This window comes from Myxine glutinosa, chromosome 2 (assembly GCF_964187855.1).
Source record: "Myxine glutinosa chromosome 2, kmMyxGlut1.1, whole genome shotgun sequence".
Taxonomy (NCBI): Eukaryota; Metazoa; Chordata; class Myxini; order Myxiniformes; family Myxinidae; genus Myxine; species Myxine glutinosa.
The window spans coordinates 62417039-62434253 of NC_136262.1; the positions used below are offsets into that span (position 1 = coordinate 62417039).

The window sequence follows — 17215 nt, forward strand, 5'->3', positions numbered from 1 at the left end:
CCTTCTAGTTCGTTGCTAAGCGGACATTGCATTATGGGGCGACAAAGTTCCCGGATGTCGGACCCCGCCATTGCTCTCTCCTAAATCATCTGAGTAAAAATCAATCATCTTTTCAAATAATCGGAGTGAATTATTGCTTATAATTCTAGTTCGTATAATAAGCCTTTACAATTTTCCACATGAAATTCAACTCGCGCCCACTAAACTACGGCTCGTTCGCCACATTTTCCTTGGGCGTTATTTTCGCTTCGCTGTGATGAGGCGGATCTTTTCTTTTTGCACACTTTTATTTAACTTAATCTGAACTTTGTTTGTCCCGTTTCAAATATTTGAGCTGTTCATTTTCTAGGTTCCATACGTCCTAAAGAGCTGGAATGTGGCCCACTGTCCTTTTCTGGTACATTTTCATTTATCAAAATGTAATTTAAAAAAATTTAGGTTTAAAACTTTTTAAAAATAAAAGTGTGTAGCCCTAAAACATGTTTTTTCGTTTACTTGTTATCTTTGTCTGGTTTAATTCATCAATGAAGCACCGGTAAGAACGTCAGTCGACAAAGTTTATAATTTAAACTGGCTTGCTATTACCTGATACAGAAAATATGTGTGACCTAGTTATTCGCAAGAGAGAGAGAGATGCAGTTATTTGTAATAAAAATACGTCGTGAGGACACTCATTTGAAAAATACACCGCCTAAGTTCAAAAGTCCGCTACATTCTCCCGCCCAGCGAAATGCACACCGAGGCGAGGTCAAGGTGACGGTAGTGAAGGAGAAGAACTACAAAGCAAACAGGAAAACACGAAAAACTGTGTTGAAACCACACAATACAGTAAAAAGCGCGTGCGTTTGCTTCCACCCACCCAAGCAAATATCGCATGATGACGTCACGACCGTCGTGAATACTTAATTCCATATTCTCGCGTTATGAAGCGTATTGCATGATAGGCGCTGCAATGTAAAACGACTGAGATATCCTACGTTCCAATAAACCGCTCCCCAATCACATACGTCTATATATAGACCGTCTGCAACTGCAAGACGTCCGTGCAGCCGCACAGCGCACACCCTGAAAAACCGCAAAAGCACGCGTGCGTGAATGGCAACAGAATCCAAATGGAAAGTTGTACCAAAAAAGGTGGGTGCATTTTAAGATTACTTCAAAGTTCAATCGCAATTTAGGTGCAGTAGCAAAGCAATCGATGCATACATACACGTGTATGTGTGTGTGTATATATATATATATATATATATATATATATATATATATATATATATATATATATATATATATATATATATACACACACAGGTCGACTCCATATGATGAGTGGATACCAGAGATAACGTTGCCGCGTGGCAGGCGGTGCTTATCGCTCCCAGCAAGGTGCAGCAGCAGCTGTATGGGACACCTTGCGGGCGGTTCTCCACTGATGATATGAAGGTCGCATAGTGACTGATGTATGTATATATATATATATATATATATATATATATATATATATTGTGGATATGATAATGTTTTTTTTTTTTTGTTGTGTAAATTGTTGTAAAAATATCGCCCTCCTTGCTCCAGTTATGAAAAAAGGTCAAAGTGCGTCCCGTAATTAGTTCATAAGCACTCACGTTAGCCAATCATAGATTTCCCCCCTTGTTGACAGTTATTTCCTTATTCTGTGTATTAGGCTAAGGATTTGTCTTCCATTAATTTGACACTCCATTGCACCAAGTGAAATAAGAGTAGATTCCCTTCACATTCCCCTTCCAACCATTGCCAACTGCATTCCCTCAAAGCCTCAATTGCCAACTGCACTGGGCGGTTTGTTAGGGTTGCTACAGCTGTGGTTTGTTTCATCCCAAGACTCCATTAGCCACGAGGTAATCTCGGAGCCGAAGGTGGGAGGAGTCGGCCCAGCGCCGGGAACAAGGCGTGGCCTTGCCAACGCCTCCTCTAAGGGCGGGATCGGGAGCCCGCGCGACCAACCAGGGCCGAAGCGAGCTCACCGAGGGGCGTGTCCTGAAGGCCGGCAGCTTGATCGCCTGAGGCGCTATATAAGCGCGCGCGCAAGAGCCGAGTGTGGTTGGACCAAAAGGGAGACGTGCAGAGAGGTGTGGTTGGACCAAAAGGGAGAAGTGCAGAGAGTTGTGGTTGGACCAAAAGGGAGACGTGCAGACAGGTGTGGTTGGACCAAAAGGGGGATGTGCGGAGTTTTTTTTTTTTTTTTTTTTTTTTGTATACTGAATCGAGGCTCGTGAAAGAGAGTTGTGGTTGGACTGAGTACGAGAAGGGTTGGACTGAGTACGAGAAGGATTGGACTGAGTACAAGAAGAGTTGAGTTGAGTACGAGAAGAGTTGAGTAAGGGATCCCTAAAAGAGCAGCTCCAGCCACCGCAAGTTCAGTCACAGCAGCTTCAGCCACAGCAGCAGCAGCCACAGCAGCTTCAGCCACAGCAGCTTGGGGGCCTTGACGGCAGTTTTTGAGCAGGGCCGCGAAGGAACGGCGGCTGCTAAACGCGCCGATCGGAAGAGAAACGGCGGCTGTTAAACGCACCGATCGAGAAAGGGCGGCGGCTGCTAATCCCCGACCCGACCATGCTGCGGGTCCAGCTGAACCTTCCTCCCCCTCCAGCCATCCACCTCCTGCCATTCCTATCATCATTCCCCGCGTGAGTCTGTCTTTGTTTGTTCTGTCCCTGGGTAATAATTAAGACTGTAGGTAAGCTAATAATTGCACTGTGTCTCTGATTCTTCTGTATATTATTTTATTATCCTTCCTTCTCCTTGGTTACTTTGAGCGTGTAAATAATAAATCCTGTTACTCTTCTGTACGTCTTCTTCTTCTTCCTCTTTACATTCGGTCGCTTTAGAGGTTTCCAAATTGAATACCTGTGGCGCGATTTCGGCCAACGTCCAGGAATCGGGTTAGTCGGGGTAACTGTTCGGCCGCGGTGCCATCCGCTCGGCAAAACAACATCTTATCCGCGGTCCGTAACAATTGGTGTCGGGAGCGGGAACGGACCCGAAGCGCGCTTAACGCGCTCAAAATTACAAGCTGCTGAAATTTGGTTTAAAGAAAAACCTGAATGTTGAAATCGCGCCATGGCTAGTCAAGGTGATCGGATGCAGGTGGGTGAGCTAGAAGAGGGGTTAGGGGTAACTCAGGACCACAGGGAGGAAATGGAGGAGAGCAATGAGGAGGTGGTTGAGGAGGTGTCAGGCGCGCAAAATGGCGTCCTCGCGCACGTGGTTGGGGCAGCCGCGCCCGCAGCACCGGTGAATTTGGACCTCTTTATGATACAAATAAGGGCGCTCATGGTCCAGACAAGTGAAGACCTGAGGAATGACTTGGGAAACCAAATTGTAGGAATGGGAAACCAACTTGTGGGATTGAGGGCTGATAGTGAGCGATTGGGGGGCCAAATGGGGGCAATGAGGGACGAAGCGAGGGGTACCAGTGCCCAAATTGGGAAGATAGACAGTAAATTTGAGGGATTAGACAAGAAATTTGAGGGGTTAGACAATGGGATAGAAGGGGTGAAAAATGGGTTAACGGGGGTGGAAAATAGAATGGCTGCCCAGGAGAATCAGATAGAGGGGGTGAAAAATGGGTTAAGGGGGTTAGAAAACACAATGGACGACAAATTGCGGGAAGTAGGGGAGCAATCCACCCGGGAAATCAAACGGATGGGGAACCAGATAGAGGAGGTGAAAATCGGGTTAGAAGGTAAATTGGATGCTCAGAGGGATGAATTGGGACAGATGAGGGTGGCATCTACAAAAGAGATGGAGGAGATGAAGGAGGAGATACGGCGAGGAGGTCTCGGGGGTACGCGAGGAGGTAAAGCGAGGTGAGAAGCGTATGGAGAAAGAGGTGGGGAATAATACGGCTAGGTTACAGGGGGGAATAGAGGGTCTGACGAGGGGAGTAGAACAGCTGACAGTGGGACAAAAGGAACTCGTGGACCAAGTGGAAAAGAACACTGCAATAATTGGGGGGTTAAAAGCGACACAAAAAGACATTAAAAATGAATTAATAGTGACATAGAAGGAATGTCAGATGGTACATGAGGGGTTGACGAAGAGGTTGGAAGAGGTGACAGAAGTAATGGAGACGAAGGACCGAGAGGTGAGGACGCACATAGAAACGGTTAAAGTGGCGTTGGAGGAAGAAATAGAGGGGCGCACCGGGAGATGAAGGAGGTAAAGGAAAAATTAGAGGAGGTGGAAGAAGGGGTGAGTGAAATTAAGAAGAGACGAAGGGAAACTAAAAAGTAGATAAGGGAGGAAGTGATGGAGTATGTGCAAGGTCTGTGTTCAAATCATGAATATGTGCTCACTAACCAAATAAAGAGTTTGCAGGTGGCAGAGGAGGTGCGACGACGAGGTACCGAGGTGAGTGGCGATATACGAGGAAATGTATATGGTGTGAGGGGAGATTCAGTCGGCTTGGGGGGTGGTGTAGACCCGGGTGTTCGTGAGGGACCAATGGTGAGATGTATGACTGGTCCGGAGAGTATGGAAAGAGGAGGTGTGCAAGGAGGTCTGGCTGTGGGGAGTGAGGGGGGTGCTGGTGAGCAAGGGTGTGCGGGTATGGAGTGGGTAGCGGGTTGCGGAAGGGCGACCCAGGCATCGACACCAGGAGGGGTAGTGTTTGGAGGGACGGGGGATGCGCGGGAGCCCCCAGGGAATAGCGCACTGTGGGAGCCCGAACGGTTTGGTCCCGCGTTGATCCCGCCAGGAGTGACGCGCGGGGTCCGGCCTTCGGGCGCCCACAAGGTACCACTCGCGCCGTATGACGGCAAGAGTGATCTGAGGGCGTACCTGGCGCAGTTTGAGTACGTGTGCCGAGGCAATGGTTGGAGTCCGGACGAAGGTGGAGTACACCTGGTAGGGGCGCTGCGCGGTGCGGCGGCGGAGGTGCTGACAGCTTTACCACCGGGTGCTCTCACCCTGTCAGCTCTCAGTGCGGCTTTAATTAATCATTTCGGTATCGAGCAGCAAAGCGAGCTTGTTAAAGCTCAACTTGCGCAGCGTAAACGCAAGCCCCAGGAGACCATCGGGGAACTTGCTCACGATATTCGCCGCGCGGTAGGGATTGCACACGCGGACATGGCAGCGAGTTCCCAGGAAAGCCTGGCGCTGGATCACTTTATCCAGGCCCTCCCGGATCTGGAGCTCCGACAACAGCTCGCCATGTGGCGCCCGCAGACCATGAGTCAGGCGGCCGACGCTGCGGCCTGTTGGGAAGCAGCGAGGCCCCTGGCCCGGGGAGGCGAGCGCCACGCAGTGGCGGTGCGTCAGGTAGGGCCCGTGATGGGGGTCGCCCCCCCCAGGGGGCCGGGCCCCGACGGGGGCCCTGACCTGGAGAGCATGGTTCGGAGGCTGGTGGATCGGCGTCTAGCGGGACCTGGACCATGGCAGGCGGCTCCAGTGGTGGCCCCCGGTAGTCCCCGACAGAGTACCCCAATTCGGACATACAAGGGGGGGAATTTGAAATACCGGAGGCAAGCACCTTACCAGGTGAGGTGCTATAATTGTGCTCGGATGGGTCACCGTGCGTGGGAGTGTCGAGCTCCGCGCCGGGATGTTCCCCGCCAACCGATGCCCTCAACTCCGCCCCGTATCGATCGGCCTAGCCGACCTCAGACACCCCCCCGCCAGGGCCCGGGAAACTAGAACGTGCCGGGCATGCAGGGCGGTGTTCGGCAGTAGGGGATGGGGAGAAGCCCTCGTTGACGCGACAGGTTATTCATTGTGGCTAAATTGGAACGGGTAGTTTGACAATTCGGTGCAAAATTGCCGGCGTGGGGGTAGACGCCGTGGTGGACACGGGAGCCAGCGCCACGATCATCAGCCCCGTGGTCCTCAATTCGAGTGCAGACGGCTGGGGTAAAATCCAGCGTCTGGAAAATCATAGCTTGCAGCTGGCTACCGGTGCAACGGCTCCGATCATAGGGCGTGGTTTTGTGACCCTCAAGTTGGGATCGGTAAAGCAAGAGATAGAGGTTTGGGTGGCGGAGGTGTGCGACCCGTGCTTAATAGGGTTGGATTTGTTGACTGCCGGCGGTTGTAAAATCGACTTGGGCCGGGGGATCCTGCAATGGGGGGTGGAAGAGCTACCGTTGGAGGGGGTGAGCACGGCCGAGAGGGTGGAGCTGGAGGCTCCTGAGGCCGTGACCATCCCTCCGGGGGCCGAGGCCATAGTGCCGGCCCGATGGTCAGCCCGCCCGACATGGCAGGAATCCTGCGGCCTGGTCGAACCGGTGGTAGCGCGATCCATACCTGGTTTAATCGTGGGCCGCACCCTTGTAAAAACGGACGGGCCGGTAGTGGCCGTCCGAGTAATTAATATTAGCACAGAACCACGCACTATGGTAAGGGGCACGAAGATAGCTGGCTGCACCCCAGTTAGAGAAGTCGCGTCAGTGAGGGGCGAGAACATCCAGCCGAGCCGGCCCCAGGGGGAGCCTTCAATAAGTTCTAGGAATTGGCCCGATCCCATTTGCGAGATGGTAAATCGGAGTAGCATAGAGTTGGGAGGGACCCAGAGGGAGTCCTTACACAAACTAGTTGGGTCCCATTTGGACCTCTTCTCCTTGTCCACCGAGGATATTGGACGTACGGGCCTGGTGAAACATCAGATCCACACCGGTGAGGCCCGGCCTATTCGTCAGGCCGCCCGACGGCTCCCTTGGAGCAAGAGGGCGGAAGCGGACGAGCAGGTTGAAAAGATGCTCGACGCAGGCGTGATCGAGCCCTCGGGAAGTCCCTGGATGTCACCTGTTGTGCTGGTCAAAAAGAAAGATGGGACCACGCGGTTCTGCGTGGACTATCGCCAGCTAAACAACGTGACACTCAAGGACTCATATCCCCTGCCAAGGATTGATGACACCCTCGATGCCGTTGCGGGCTCAAATTGGTTCACAACTTTGGACCTCAAGAGTGGGTATTGGCAGGTGGAGATGGATCGGACAGGAAGGAGAAAACGGCATTTTCCACAGGTAAGGGGCTGTATCAGTTCACTGTGATGCCGTTTGGTTTGTGTAACGCCCCCGCCACCTTTGAGAGATTAATGGAGCATGTGCTAGGCGGCATGCCATGGCAATCATGCCTGGTATACCTGGATGACGTCCTGGTACATGCCAAGACCTTCCCCCAGGCGTTAGCTAATTTGGACCAGGTGTTCGGGTGCCTCAGACAGGCAGGGTTAAAGCTGAACCCGAGTAAGTGCACTTTGTTTGCAAGAGAGGTGGCCTATCTAGGTCACGTGATCGGCTGCGAGGGGGTAAAAACGGACCCAGACAAAATTAAAGCGGTAGAGGAGTGGCCCGCACCACGTACCATCAAGGAGGTGCGGGGATTTTTGGGACTCTGCTCCTACTACCGGCGCTTTGTGGCGAGATTTGCGGAGTTGGCCCGTCCCCTCCACCGGCTTACGGAGAAGGGGACGCAATTTAATTGGACGCGGGAGTGCCACGAGGCCTTCCAAAAATTGAAGGGGTGTCTAACATCCGCACCCCTTCTCGCTTACCCCACTAGTAACGGGACATTTACCCTGGACACGGATGCGAGCCAGGAAGGATTGGGCGCAGTTTTGTCTCAGACACAGGAGGGCGTGGAGAGAGTGATTGGTTACTATAGTCGGGCCTTAAGTAGGCCCGAGCGAAATTATTGTGTCACTCGCAAAGAGTTATTGGCTATGCTGGCTGCCATGAACCATTACGGGCGGAAATTTTCGGTTCGAACTGACCATTCCTCCCTGCAATGGCTCCTTCGGTTCAAGGAAGCGGAGGGCCAAATTGCAAGGTGGTTGGAAAAGTTGCAGCGGTACGATTTAAATGTGACCCATAGGGCCGGGAAGGCCCATGGTAATGCGGACGCACTCTCTCGGCGTCCTTGTCTGGGGGAAAACTGCAAATTTTGTGCGAGACACGAGGAGAGGGAACAATTGGGCGATTCTGCCCCGATTCTCGTCGTCCGGGCAACCCGGGTGAGAGGGCCAATTTTGCCACTAACCGCGGACGAGGAATTTGGAAATTTGGCTTGGAGCACGGCCCAGCAGGAGGATCCTGTCCTGGGGCCGGTGTTCAATTGGGTCAAATTGGGGCAAAGACCAAAGGGGGAAGAAGTCACCCCCCTCGGGGCGCAAACAAAGGCGTATTGGGCTCAGTGGCAGACCCTGGAGTTGAAAGGCAACATCTTATATCGCAAGTGGGTGGAGGTTCCCTCTGATAGAACTTCCTGGCTGGTGATAGTCCCAGACAAATTCAAGAACGTCATCTTACAACAGGTGCATGGTACCCGCTCCGGCGGCCATTTGGGCAGAACAAAGCCAATATCTCGGGTCCGCCGGAGGTTCTATTGGGTGAATATGGGGCGCGACATACAGGACTGGTGTCGGAGATGCGACGCCTGTTCTGCCAAAAAGGGACCAGCACGGAGGATGAGGGCCCCCCCTTCAATTACATCAGGTGGGGGCCCCCCTTGAGCAGGTGGCTATGGATATTCTAGGACCGCTGCCCCGCACCCGCCAAGGTAATAAGTATATCCTCATTGTAATGGACTATTTCACCAAGTGGCCGGAGGCCTACGCCCTCCCCAACCAAGAAGCCGGGGTTGTGGCGCAGGCCTTCGTAGAAGGATTTGTATGTCGGCACGGGATTCTACAGGAGCTGCACACTGATCAGGGACGAAATTTTGAGAGTCAATTATTAAAAGATGTGTGCAGACTCCTGTCAATTCGGAAAACCAGAAACACGCCCTTGCGGCCACAATCTGACGGGATGGTGGAAAGGTTCAATCGAACATTGATCCAACAACTGGCATTGTTCACCACCACCCGTCAGGATGACTGGGACGAACATCTCCCGTACCTGTTGATGGCCTACCGAACTAGCCAGCACGGGGCCACCGCATGCAGTCCAGCGTTGCTTATGTATGGGCGGGAGTTACGGGCTCCCGCCGACTTGCTATGCGGTCCCGTGCCAGACACCACGGATACACCGCCGAGGGAGGGTTACGCACGTCACTTGGAGGAAGGCATGGAGCGGGTCCATGCCTTCGCCCGCCGCCAGCTCCATCTGGCGGGGGCCAAGATGAAGCGCAGGTACGACGACCGGAGCCAGGGGAGTCAATACGCTCCGGGGATGAAGATTTGGTTGTTTAATCCCCGGAGGCGGAAGGGCAGGTGCCCAAAACTCACCTCCCCCTGGCAAGGCCCGGGAGTCGTCCTGTCGCAAATCTGTGACGTGGTCATTAAGATCAAAATGGGGCCACGGGCCCCCCCTCGGATCGTCCATGCCAACCGGATAAGACCTTATGCCGGCGAGCAGGCGCCCTCATGGATCGCCTCGGCTCTAGATGCCGAGGCAGGACCCAGTACCTCTTGCGACGGGGGCTCGTAGCGTCAGAGGACTGGGGGGATGGTAGTGGGAAATGCCCCGATGTGGTGGGATGGCAACCTTGCCATCTCTCACAATCACGGGGGGGCAAAGGAGCACGAGATTTATGGGGTTTATGGCAGTGAAAACTAGCCCGGGTGGGTTAGGATATATCGTGTGTAGGGATCTAGAGAGATGACATTAAGTAACGTTAAGATTAGTTAGTGACAATGATACCTGTAGTGGGGACGCAGGTAGATTAGTTTGGATGATAATGACGTGGGAGCGCAATAGTTTAAAGGGGCGACTGGGAAGCGCAAGTTTCAGAGGGGAGTAGTTAGATGAGATGATGCCGTGTGTTTGAGGATTGAACAGGTGTGATTGCACAGGTGTGCAACTGAACAGGTGGATGGAGCAGTGTATGAGTGAGTGATAGTGATGTGAGTTGTGCTGACCAAATGGTCCAGGAAGAGGAGGAGGGTGCAGAGGGCACCAGGTGCGATTGCACAGGTGTGCAACAACAGGTGTATGGAGAATGGTTGTGTGGAATACATGGAGTGTGGAATACATGGAGTGTGGAATATATGGGGTATTGGAATGGATGGTCGTGGAGTGAGTATGGTGGAAACTATGGAGTGGAGTGGATGGTGCGGAGGTGTGAATGGGGGAAGAGTGGACCCCCATCACGAATACCCGAGGCGGGTAGTGTAACGGTTAGGTAGAGGGTATAGGTAAATTGTGGTTGGATATTGGCATCTGTGGTGCGAGTGAAAGAATGGTGTTTGGATGGGTGCATTAGTGTTGTGGAAATGGCTGGGCGTGTAGCCTGTTAGTGTGTGTAGTCGGTTTGGGCACTCCACCACTGTGAGGATGTCGGCCAGGTGAGGCCGCAGGTGGGCTCTGGGAGCTGGTAGAGTTGTTGTGGATGGGGCCCGAGGATCCGGAGGACGGACCCGGGTAGCCCAGTGCCAGAGGGCACCAAGGGGTGACAGAGCCAGGAGGGGCCTTCCCCAGTTAGTTAGGTTAGGGTGAGGAGCTAGGTAAGCTCGGGTGGCAACTACAGTGGTGGAGGTGTGCAGGTGGGTAGACCTGCTGGGAGAGCTACACGTCACAGCCCAGAAATTGTGCACGGGCACCGGGAGATGAATCGGGGGAGTGAGACCCCAAATTGAGAAGCACCACAGTTTGGTCAATGGGAATTGGTTTTTAGAACCCATTGTGTAAGTTGGCCAATGGATTGGCAGGGAGAGACCCCGGGTAGAGTAAAGAGTGTTAAAGTCATTTAGAGGATAGTTAGGATTGAAGTCTCCTCGCACCATCTGCATCCACTCACCTGAGGTGACAGGTACCTCCACACCATGCCAGGTGGTTTTTGTTATTTTATTGATGCAAATGTTTTGGATTGTGAGACGCATCATGACGTGGGTGTGACATTGTGCTTTGTTGTTCCATCTCTTCCTCCTTATGAGGATGGGTGATGAATTGGGTGATAGCAAATTTTGGTTAGAGGGATTGTGGTGACGAATTTGGTGTAAGGGAAATATGGGGAGATGTGACAGTAGTGACGAATTTGTAAATGTGTAGATTTTTGTACATATGGAGTAAGGGCAAGGGTAGTGTAGGTGACAGGGGGGTGACGTACGGTAGGGACGAGCTTTCTCACTTCGCCCTCCGTACACATTTCACCTTGCATTGCCTTATTGATGTGTACCCTTGTGACCTTACCCCTCGCTCATCTGTCTTTATCCTCTTTTGTCTCTCACATGACCTGTGCGCCGAGGGGAGCGTGCGTGAGTCCGCCATTGTGCGCCCGGAACTCCCAGAACCAGCTGTCTGCATCGATGCACCACATTATGGACCACATGCCTGTGGCCGAGCACCATGTATGGACCCCATGGGTTGGGGCATGGCCTCTCTGCTGGAACCAGCCATGAAGGCCTGAAATCTTGCTGGCGGACCTTGGCCACAGGGCACCGATGCCCCACAGGTGAACCACACTAGTCAGCCCTGTGGGCCATAAATAAAATAAATAAAATGGACACATTTGGGCAAGTTTTATTGCAAATAGGCCGCCAGCAAAGAAAATGACAACAACTGGAAGAAATAATAATAGCCAGCAGAGGGAGCCGAAGAGCAAGAGATCACCTGCAGGGTTAGGGGTTGTTGTTTTTATTTTCATTGAACAATGGTGACTGCACCGATTGGTGCTTGGGGGTGTATTGGTGCGTTTTTGGGTGCTTTCATGGTGTGTCGATGCAGAGCAGACTGTCTCCCCCCCCCCCCCCCTCAGAAAGAACAATTACAGGTCCTGGGTTACATTTTGTAAATAAAAGTAGCGTCAATTGTAAATAATGCTCCCCACCGTCAGTGTGTAGTTTGAAGACCATTCCGCAATTCGGTTAGCTGTGGGCGTGAGTCTGTTAGGCAGGGTGCAATGGAGCAGCGGGACATATTTATTTATGTTTTAAAACTGTCGCACTCAGGGTCAGGTTAAAAGTAGAGGGAACTACACCTACGTGTCACACTAAATAAAAGTTGTAGGCCCGGGACGTGCCTAAGAGGAGGAGGGTGCAGTGTTGCGGATATGAGGATGGCAATTTTTTTATTGTATTGTATTGAAAATTGTTGTGTAACATTGTTGGATATGGCCCCTCCTGCCTCCAGAGTTGTGTAAAGATAAAAAAGGGCGTCTCGGTAGTTAATTCCATAAACACCACATTGCAGGACACGATAAAACCTTTGTTCAGTAGCTTATATCTTATTATGTGATTTAGAGTAAGGCCTTGTCTTCCATTAGAATGACACTCCATTGCACCAAGTGAAAGAATAGATTCCCTTCATTCCCATTCCCCAAAAACCTCCATTTCCCCCTTTCGTCATTGCCAAGCCTCGATTGGCAATTACATCCCCTCCAAAGCCGCCATTGGCCACGAGGCAGGGTTGTGGAGGAAAGGCGGGTCCCCACCTTGTCAGAGAGGGGAGGAGTGAGTAAGCCCCACTCAACCAACCACAAACAAGGGGTTGGACTTCGAGAGGGTGTGGCAAGAAAGATCAAGGAGGTTCGCAAAGGTTGAGAGGCGGGGCATATATAACCCGCTGCGGGACGTTCCCCAAGCAGATGAGTTCTGAGTCTGAAAAGAGACGACCTTCAGAGAGACAAGTGCGCAAGGAGAGAAAGGCGCGTCAGACGATTTGGGAGAAAGAAGGGGAGGACCCAAAAGAGCCCGAGACGTGGAGCGACAACCAGCCCCGGCCGCGTGCAGCGAGATACGCGTGCCGCCGTCGCCCTGCTCGCTCCCAGCCTGACGAGGCCCGGCTTGCTGTGCGCCCTGCCCAAGCCTTCCAGCTTGTGGTCCGAGCTGAACATTCCTCCTTCCAGCCAATCCACTCTGCAATTCCCCGCGTGAGTCTGTGTCTTCGTTTGTTCTGTCCTGGGTATTAATTAAGCCTGTTAGGTAAGCTAGTATTTTCCCTGTGTCTCTAAAAGCTTCTGTATATTATTTTATTATCTTTCCTTCTCCTTGGTTACTTTGAGCCTGTAAATAGTAATAAATAGTAATCGTATTTCAAACCTTTCTTTGCCTTCGTCTTCCTTTTCTTCACATCCGTCGTCTTAGTCTTTTCCCTCATTGAATAGCGGTGGCGCGATACGGCCAATGTTTGGGTAAATCGGGTTTAGTCGGGGAACAACTGTTCGGCCGCGGTTACCTCCGCTCGGTAAAAGTAACATCTAATCCGCGGACCGTAACAATATATATTGTTACGGTCCGCGGTTAAGGATGTTGTTTGCCGAGCGGAGGCGCCGCGGCCGAACAGTTGTTCCCCGACTAAACCCGATTCACCCAAACGTTGGCCGTATCGCGCCACAGATATTCAATGGGGAAAAGACTAAGACGACGAATGCAAAGAGGAAGAAGAAGACGTACAGAAGAGTAACGGGGTTTATTATTTACACACACATAAGCAAAAAGAGCAGTCACGATTTTTTTCCAGGTGACATGAAAACGCAGGTGACACAGTGAAAATTACTAGCTTATACAGACTTAATTACCTACCCAGGACAGCACGAACAAAACAAACTCACGTACGCAAATGGATGGAAGGGTAGGAATCGTTTGGAGGGATGAGCAGGTGGGATCACAGGGCACAGCGAGCGGGTCCACTCCGGGCGCTAAGCGAGGAGCCGGCAGCTCCTTGTATTCGGCTTTACAGCGCACGCCGGCAGGGTCACTCGGCTGGTTGAAACGGGGCTGGTTGAAGCGGCTCTTTGTCAAAGGCTTTTCGTATCTCTCACGCAACTCCGGTGCAACTCTGAACTCTCTCCCGGTGGACTGCCAACCCTCTTACGCACCTGGACTCATCTGCCGTATCCCTCGTGTAGCTTGTCCCCGCGATCGTCGCATCCTTCTCTCATACCTTCAGCGCGGGTGTGACACGCCCCCCTCGGTTTCGGTACCGCCCTCCCCCCCCGTCCCCCCGTGCTCTGTTTCGTGACCTTGTATGGTAATCCCCCGGGCTTGTCTCCTTATTTGGGCCCCCCTCGGTTTCGGTACCGCCCTCCCCCCCCGTCCCCCCGTGCTCTGTTTCGTGACCTTGTATGGTAATCCCCCGGGCTTGTCTCCTTATTTGGGCATGGCGCCGACGGCACGCCCCTCGTGGCGAGCCACGGGCTTGTTTCCTTATTTGGGCATGGGGCTGAACAGCCCCGCCCTTCGTGGCGCGCCCTGGGCTTGCCTCTCCCGGGCGACCCCGCCCCTCCTGTTCAAACAGAGCACGGAGCACATATTCACTATAGCAGCGAAATGAGAGGGCGTGCACCCCACGCTTGTGAACTGCTTTACCCACAGATGGAGAGTTTGGCTGGGAAATTAGTGTAGGCTGTTATGTCATTTCGTGTTTTTTTTTTGTTAAAAGCAAAATTCCACTTGATTCCTTGTCTTTGGGGTGTCACATGTTCGAAAAAATAGGTTGTTAATTTTTTTAAACGGATTAAGGGTGTCAAATCCAAGATGGCCGCCAAAATATATAAATTCCATTAAAACTGGTATTCTGAACACAGTATGAGGTCCAAATTAATGATAATACCAATAATTTCAATACCAAGGAGTTCAACAACAATTAATTTCAATATGGCAGTCAAATTCAAAATGGTGGAAAAATCCAAGATGGCCGCCACTTCTTAAATAACCACAGTACAAAAACTTAATGTTCTTGATAACACAAATTGTGAATGATGGAAAAGGTCCATTTGGTGGTAATACCCGCACAAGCAATGCTTAGCCGTTGGGGAAATATGTTACTGATTCGTTGAAAACGGTGGATGGCAGCCATAGTGAGAAATAGTGAGAAAATCCAATATGGCTACCACTGTTTTACACAAAGGTCCACATTGCTATAACAATGATAGCGTAATGTAATTTCCTGTTTGACCATATTTAAATATTCCTGTCACAATCATCCGTTTTACCTTACAAGTCCTCGTGTTCATCTCCCACAATGTTCTGAGCTGATTGTTCATTGTTGCTACAGCCGTAGTTCAAACAGCTACAGACCTCTGTGCATGGGAGTTTATTGCTGCGGCAACTACAGGAGTTTCCTTTGCATCCTGATTTGCAGCCACATTTTACCAGCTTAGTCACGGCCTCTGGTGCTGGAGGGTTCAAACACATCACCGGAAGAAATCTATTTTCCTCTGACTTCCATCCGTAGTCAGTGGGAGAAGGAAGGGACGGTTGACTTTCGCATGCCTGCATCCATATCATTGCAATATAATGTGCTCGCAGAATGTGTGGTGTCAATGATCCAGAGGTTGGAGGCAGACTCTCTCCCTCGGCCTGTCGATTTGAGTACTAGAACCATCGTAGTGCATTTACTTTGGTGTGTGTTTTGGATCTGTACAACAAGCAAACGAACCTTTCCAGTTGGTCAATTGCGTTTGGAGAGGGTGTAGCAGCAGATTTGCCAAGTGAAGCAAGTGAATCCAGTATCATATCATCGCAGGACATGAACACCTTCATACACCAGTCCTTTGTCCTGCCGGCGAACCTGCCACACATATCTGATCCTGTGAAAGAATGAAACCCGAGAATAGCTGAGGCGCGGTTAACTCCTAACTTTTCAAAGATAGGTTTGACTGCAATTTTCCTATTCAGTTTTCCTTTTCCGGTAAGGAAATATGTCTCAGCAGGTAGCTGTGGATACATGTGGATCATCAGCAAGAAGACATCGGTATCTGGAGAGTCTATTACAAGTTCTACATCGCCGTTAACTGTTAGGGCATGGAGCAAGAGTAACGTATCCGCTTCTTCATGACCGTGTTTTACCAATTCATCAGGCACACTTACATTGCCTTTTGTCTCAGTGCCGAAGGTTACCATGAACTTCTTCAATTTGTTGGCAGAGCTGTTGCTGTGATCCAGAGTCTTTGCAGCTAAATACTCTACAAGTTCTGCCTTGGTTTTGACACTTGAAAGGAAGTCCTTCAAGGAAATATTCTGGATCAGTGTACTATCTTGGATGTGATAGTAGGTCGAGTTTCCCTTTGTTCTCTTTTTTCTCATTTGCTCTTTCAGAGAACTTTCGACGTATCTGTCAAATACCAGTCTTACTTCGTCGTAGTTAGCTGCAATCCTGATAAGCTTTTCAAGAAATGACATGGCAAAATCACTGCATGTTTTCATTTTGTCTGTCTTGGAGATGGAGTTAACGAGGGCCATGCCATCTATGACTACAACTTTAAATTTCTCAGACATGTCGGACATGTCAGTTGAAGCTTCTTGCTCAGGCTGCGCTTCTTGTACTTCAGGCGCCTCGGCTTGGGGTGGTACTTCAGTTTGGGAGTTTTCACTCAATACTTGGTCGCCAGAAACACTCGGTATGGCATTAGCTGGATCGCTTGTGGCTTCTGTTGGGCTAGGTTGCTCCTTAGTAACTAGCGCTTCAAGATGATGAAGGACCTTAGCCTTGTCATATGCTAGGAGAAGTGACCCATCCGAAGCGAAAAGGGCACGTGGAACAATTCCAAATTCATACTTCCCAATACAGTCCTTTAGATCAAGGTCTGGACGGCTTCTTGATGCTACTATAAACCTCTGTAGGAGTCCTCGTTCTTCTTTGACTTTAATGAGTTTGTCACCTGCTTTCACTTTCTTCACTGTGTTGGCACTTTTGAAAGTGCCTATGTTCTTTCTCTTCATTGGATCCCACACTGAAAGTTTTCCTTCTGTAAGGCGTTCTTTGACAAATGTCTGGAACAACTGTTGTCCGATGGCATCGCGGGCTACTATGTCCTTTGTTACCTTTTCATCAATTGCTTTCTTGGTAAGAAGGTTACACAGGTCACTCTCATCGGTTACGAATGGGTCTCCATGAACAACAAATACCTCTGTCAATCTAGCGGAATTTCTCATTACTCGGGTGGACTTTCCCCCTGTGATCTCGTGGTGTTGGTCTCTGGTATCAGCACCTTCCATGCCATATTCTCTTTGAAACTCCTCTACTAGATTAGACAAGTCAGGTGCAATCAGGAAGAAACGGTCTAGAGCTTTCTCAATTTGGGTTATTCCAGTAATGCCTCCAATGACCTTGAGTTTGCGGTTCTCCTGCTCAATTCCGTGATCTGGACCTATTGAAGTGAATGCAGCAATCCCCTTCGTCACACAGAAATTTCCTTTCAGGAGTTCTGCCCAGACATCTGGAAAAACTTGTTCTGTTTGCTGCATTGTTGACAGGTACAAAGGGAGCAAACGTGCGTAGTTCAGGTGGTCGTGAGCAAAGAAGTACTTAATAAGAGCTTCAGTGTTTTCCATATGCAGCAGCAGGTCCCGTTGTCTGGTAGC

The 17215-nt window shown here is 50.8% G+C and overlaps 1 protein-coding gene across 1 annotated transcript in view; it reads left to right on the forward strand.

Moving 5' to 3' along the window:
• Nucleotides 1–1010: 1010 nt before the first annotated feature.
• TMEM244 (transmembrane protein 244) overlaps nucleotides 1011–17215 on the forward strand; it is a 147897-nt gene continuing 131692 nt past the window's right edge. Inside the window, exon 1 of the mRNA XM_078773378.1 lies at nucleotides 1011–1134. Within this exon, the coding sequence (XP_078629504.1) occupies nucleotides 1096–1134 (39 nt within the window). The 5' untranslated portion in view covers nucleotides 1011–1095. The remainder of the gene's footprint in view (nucleotides 1135–17215) is intronic.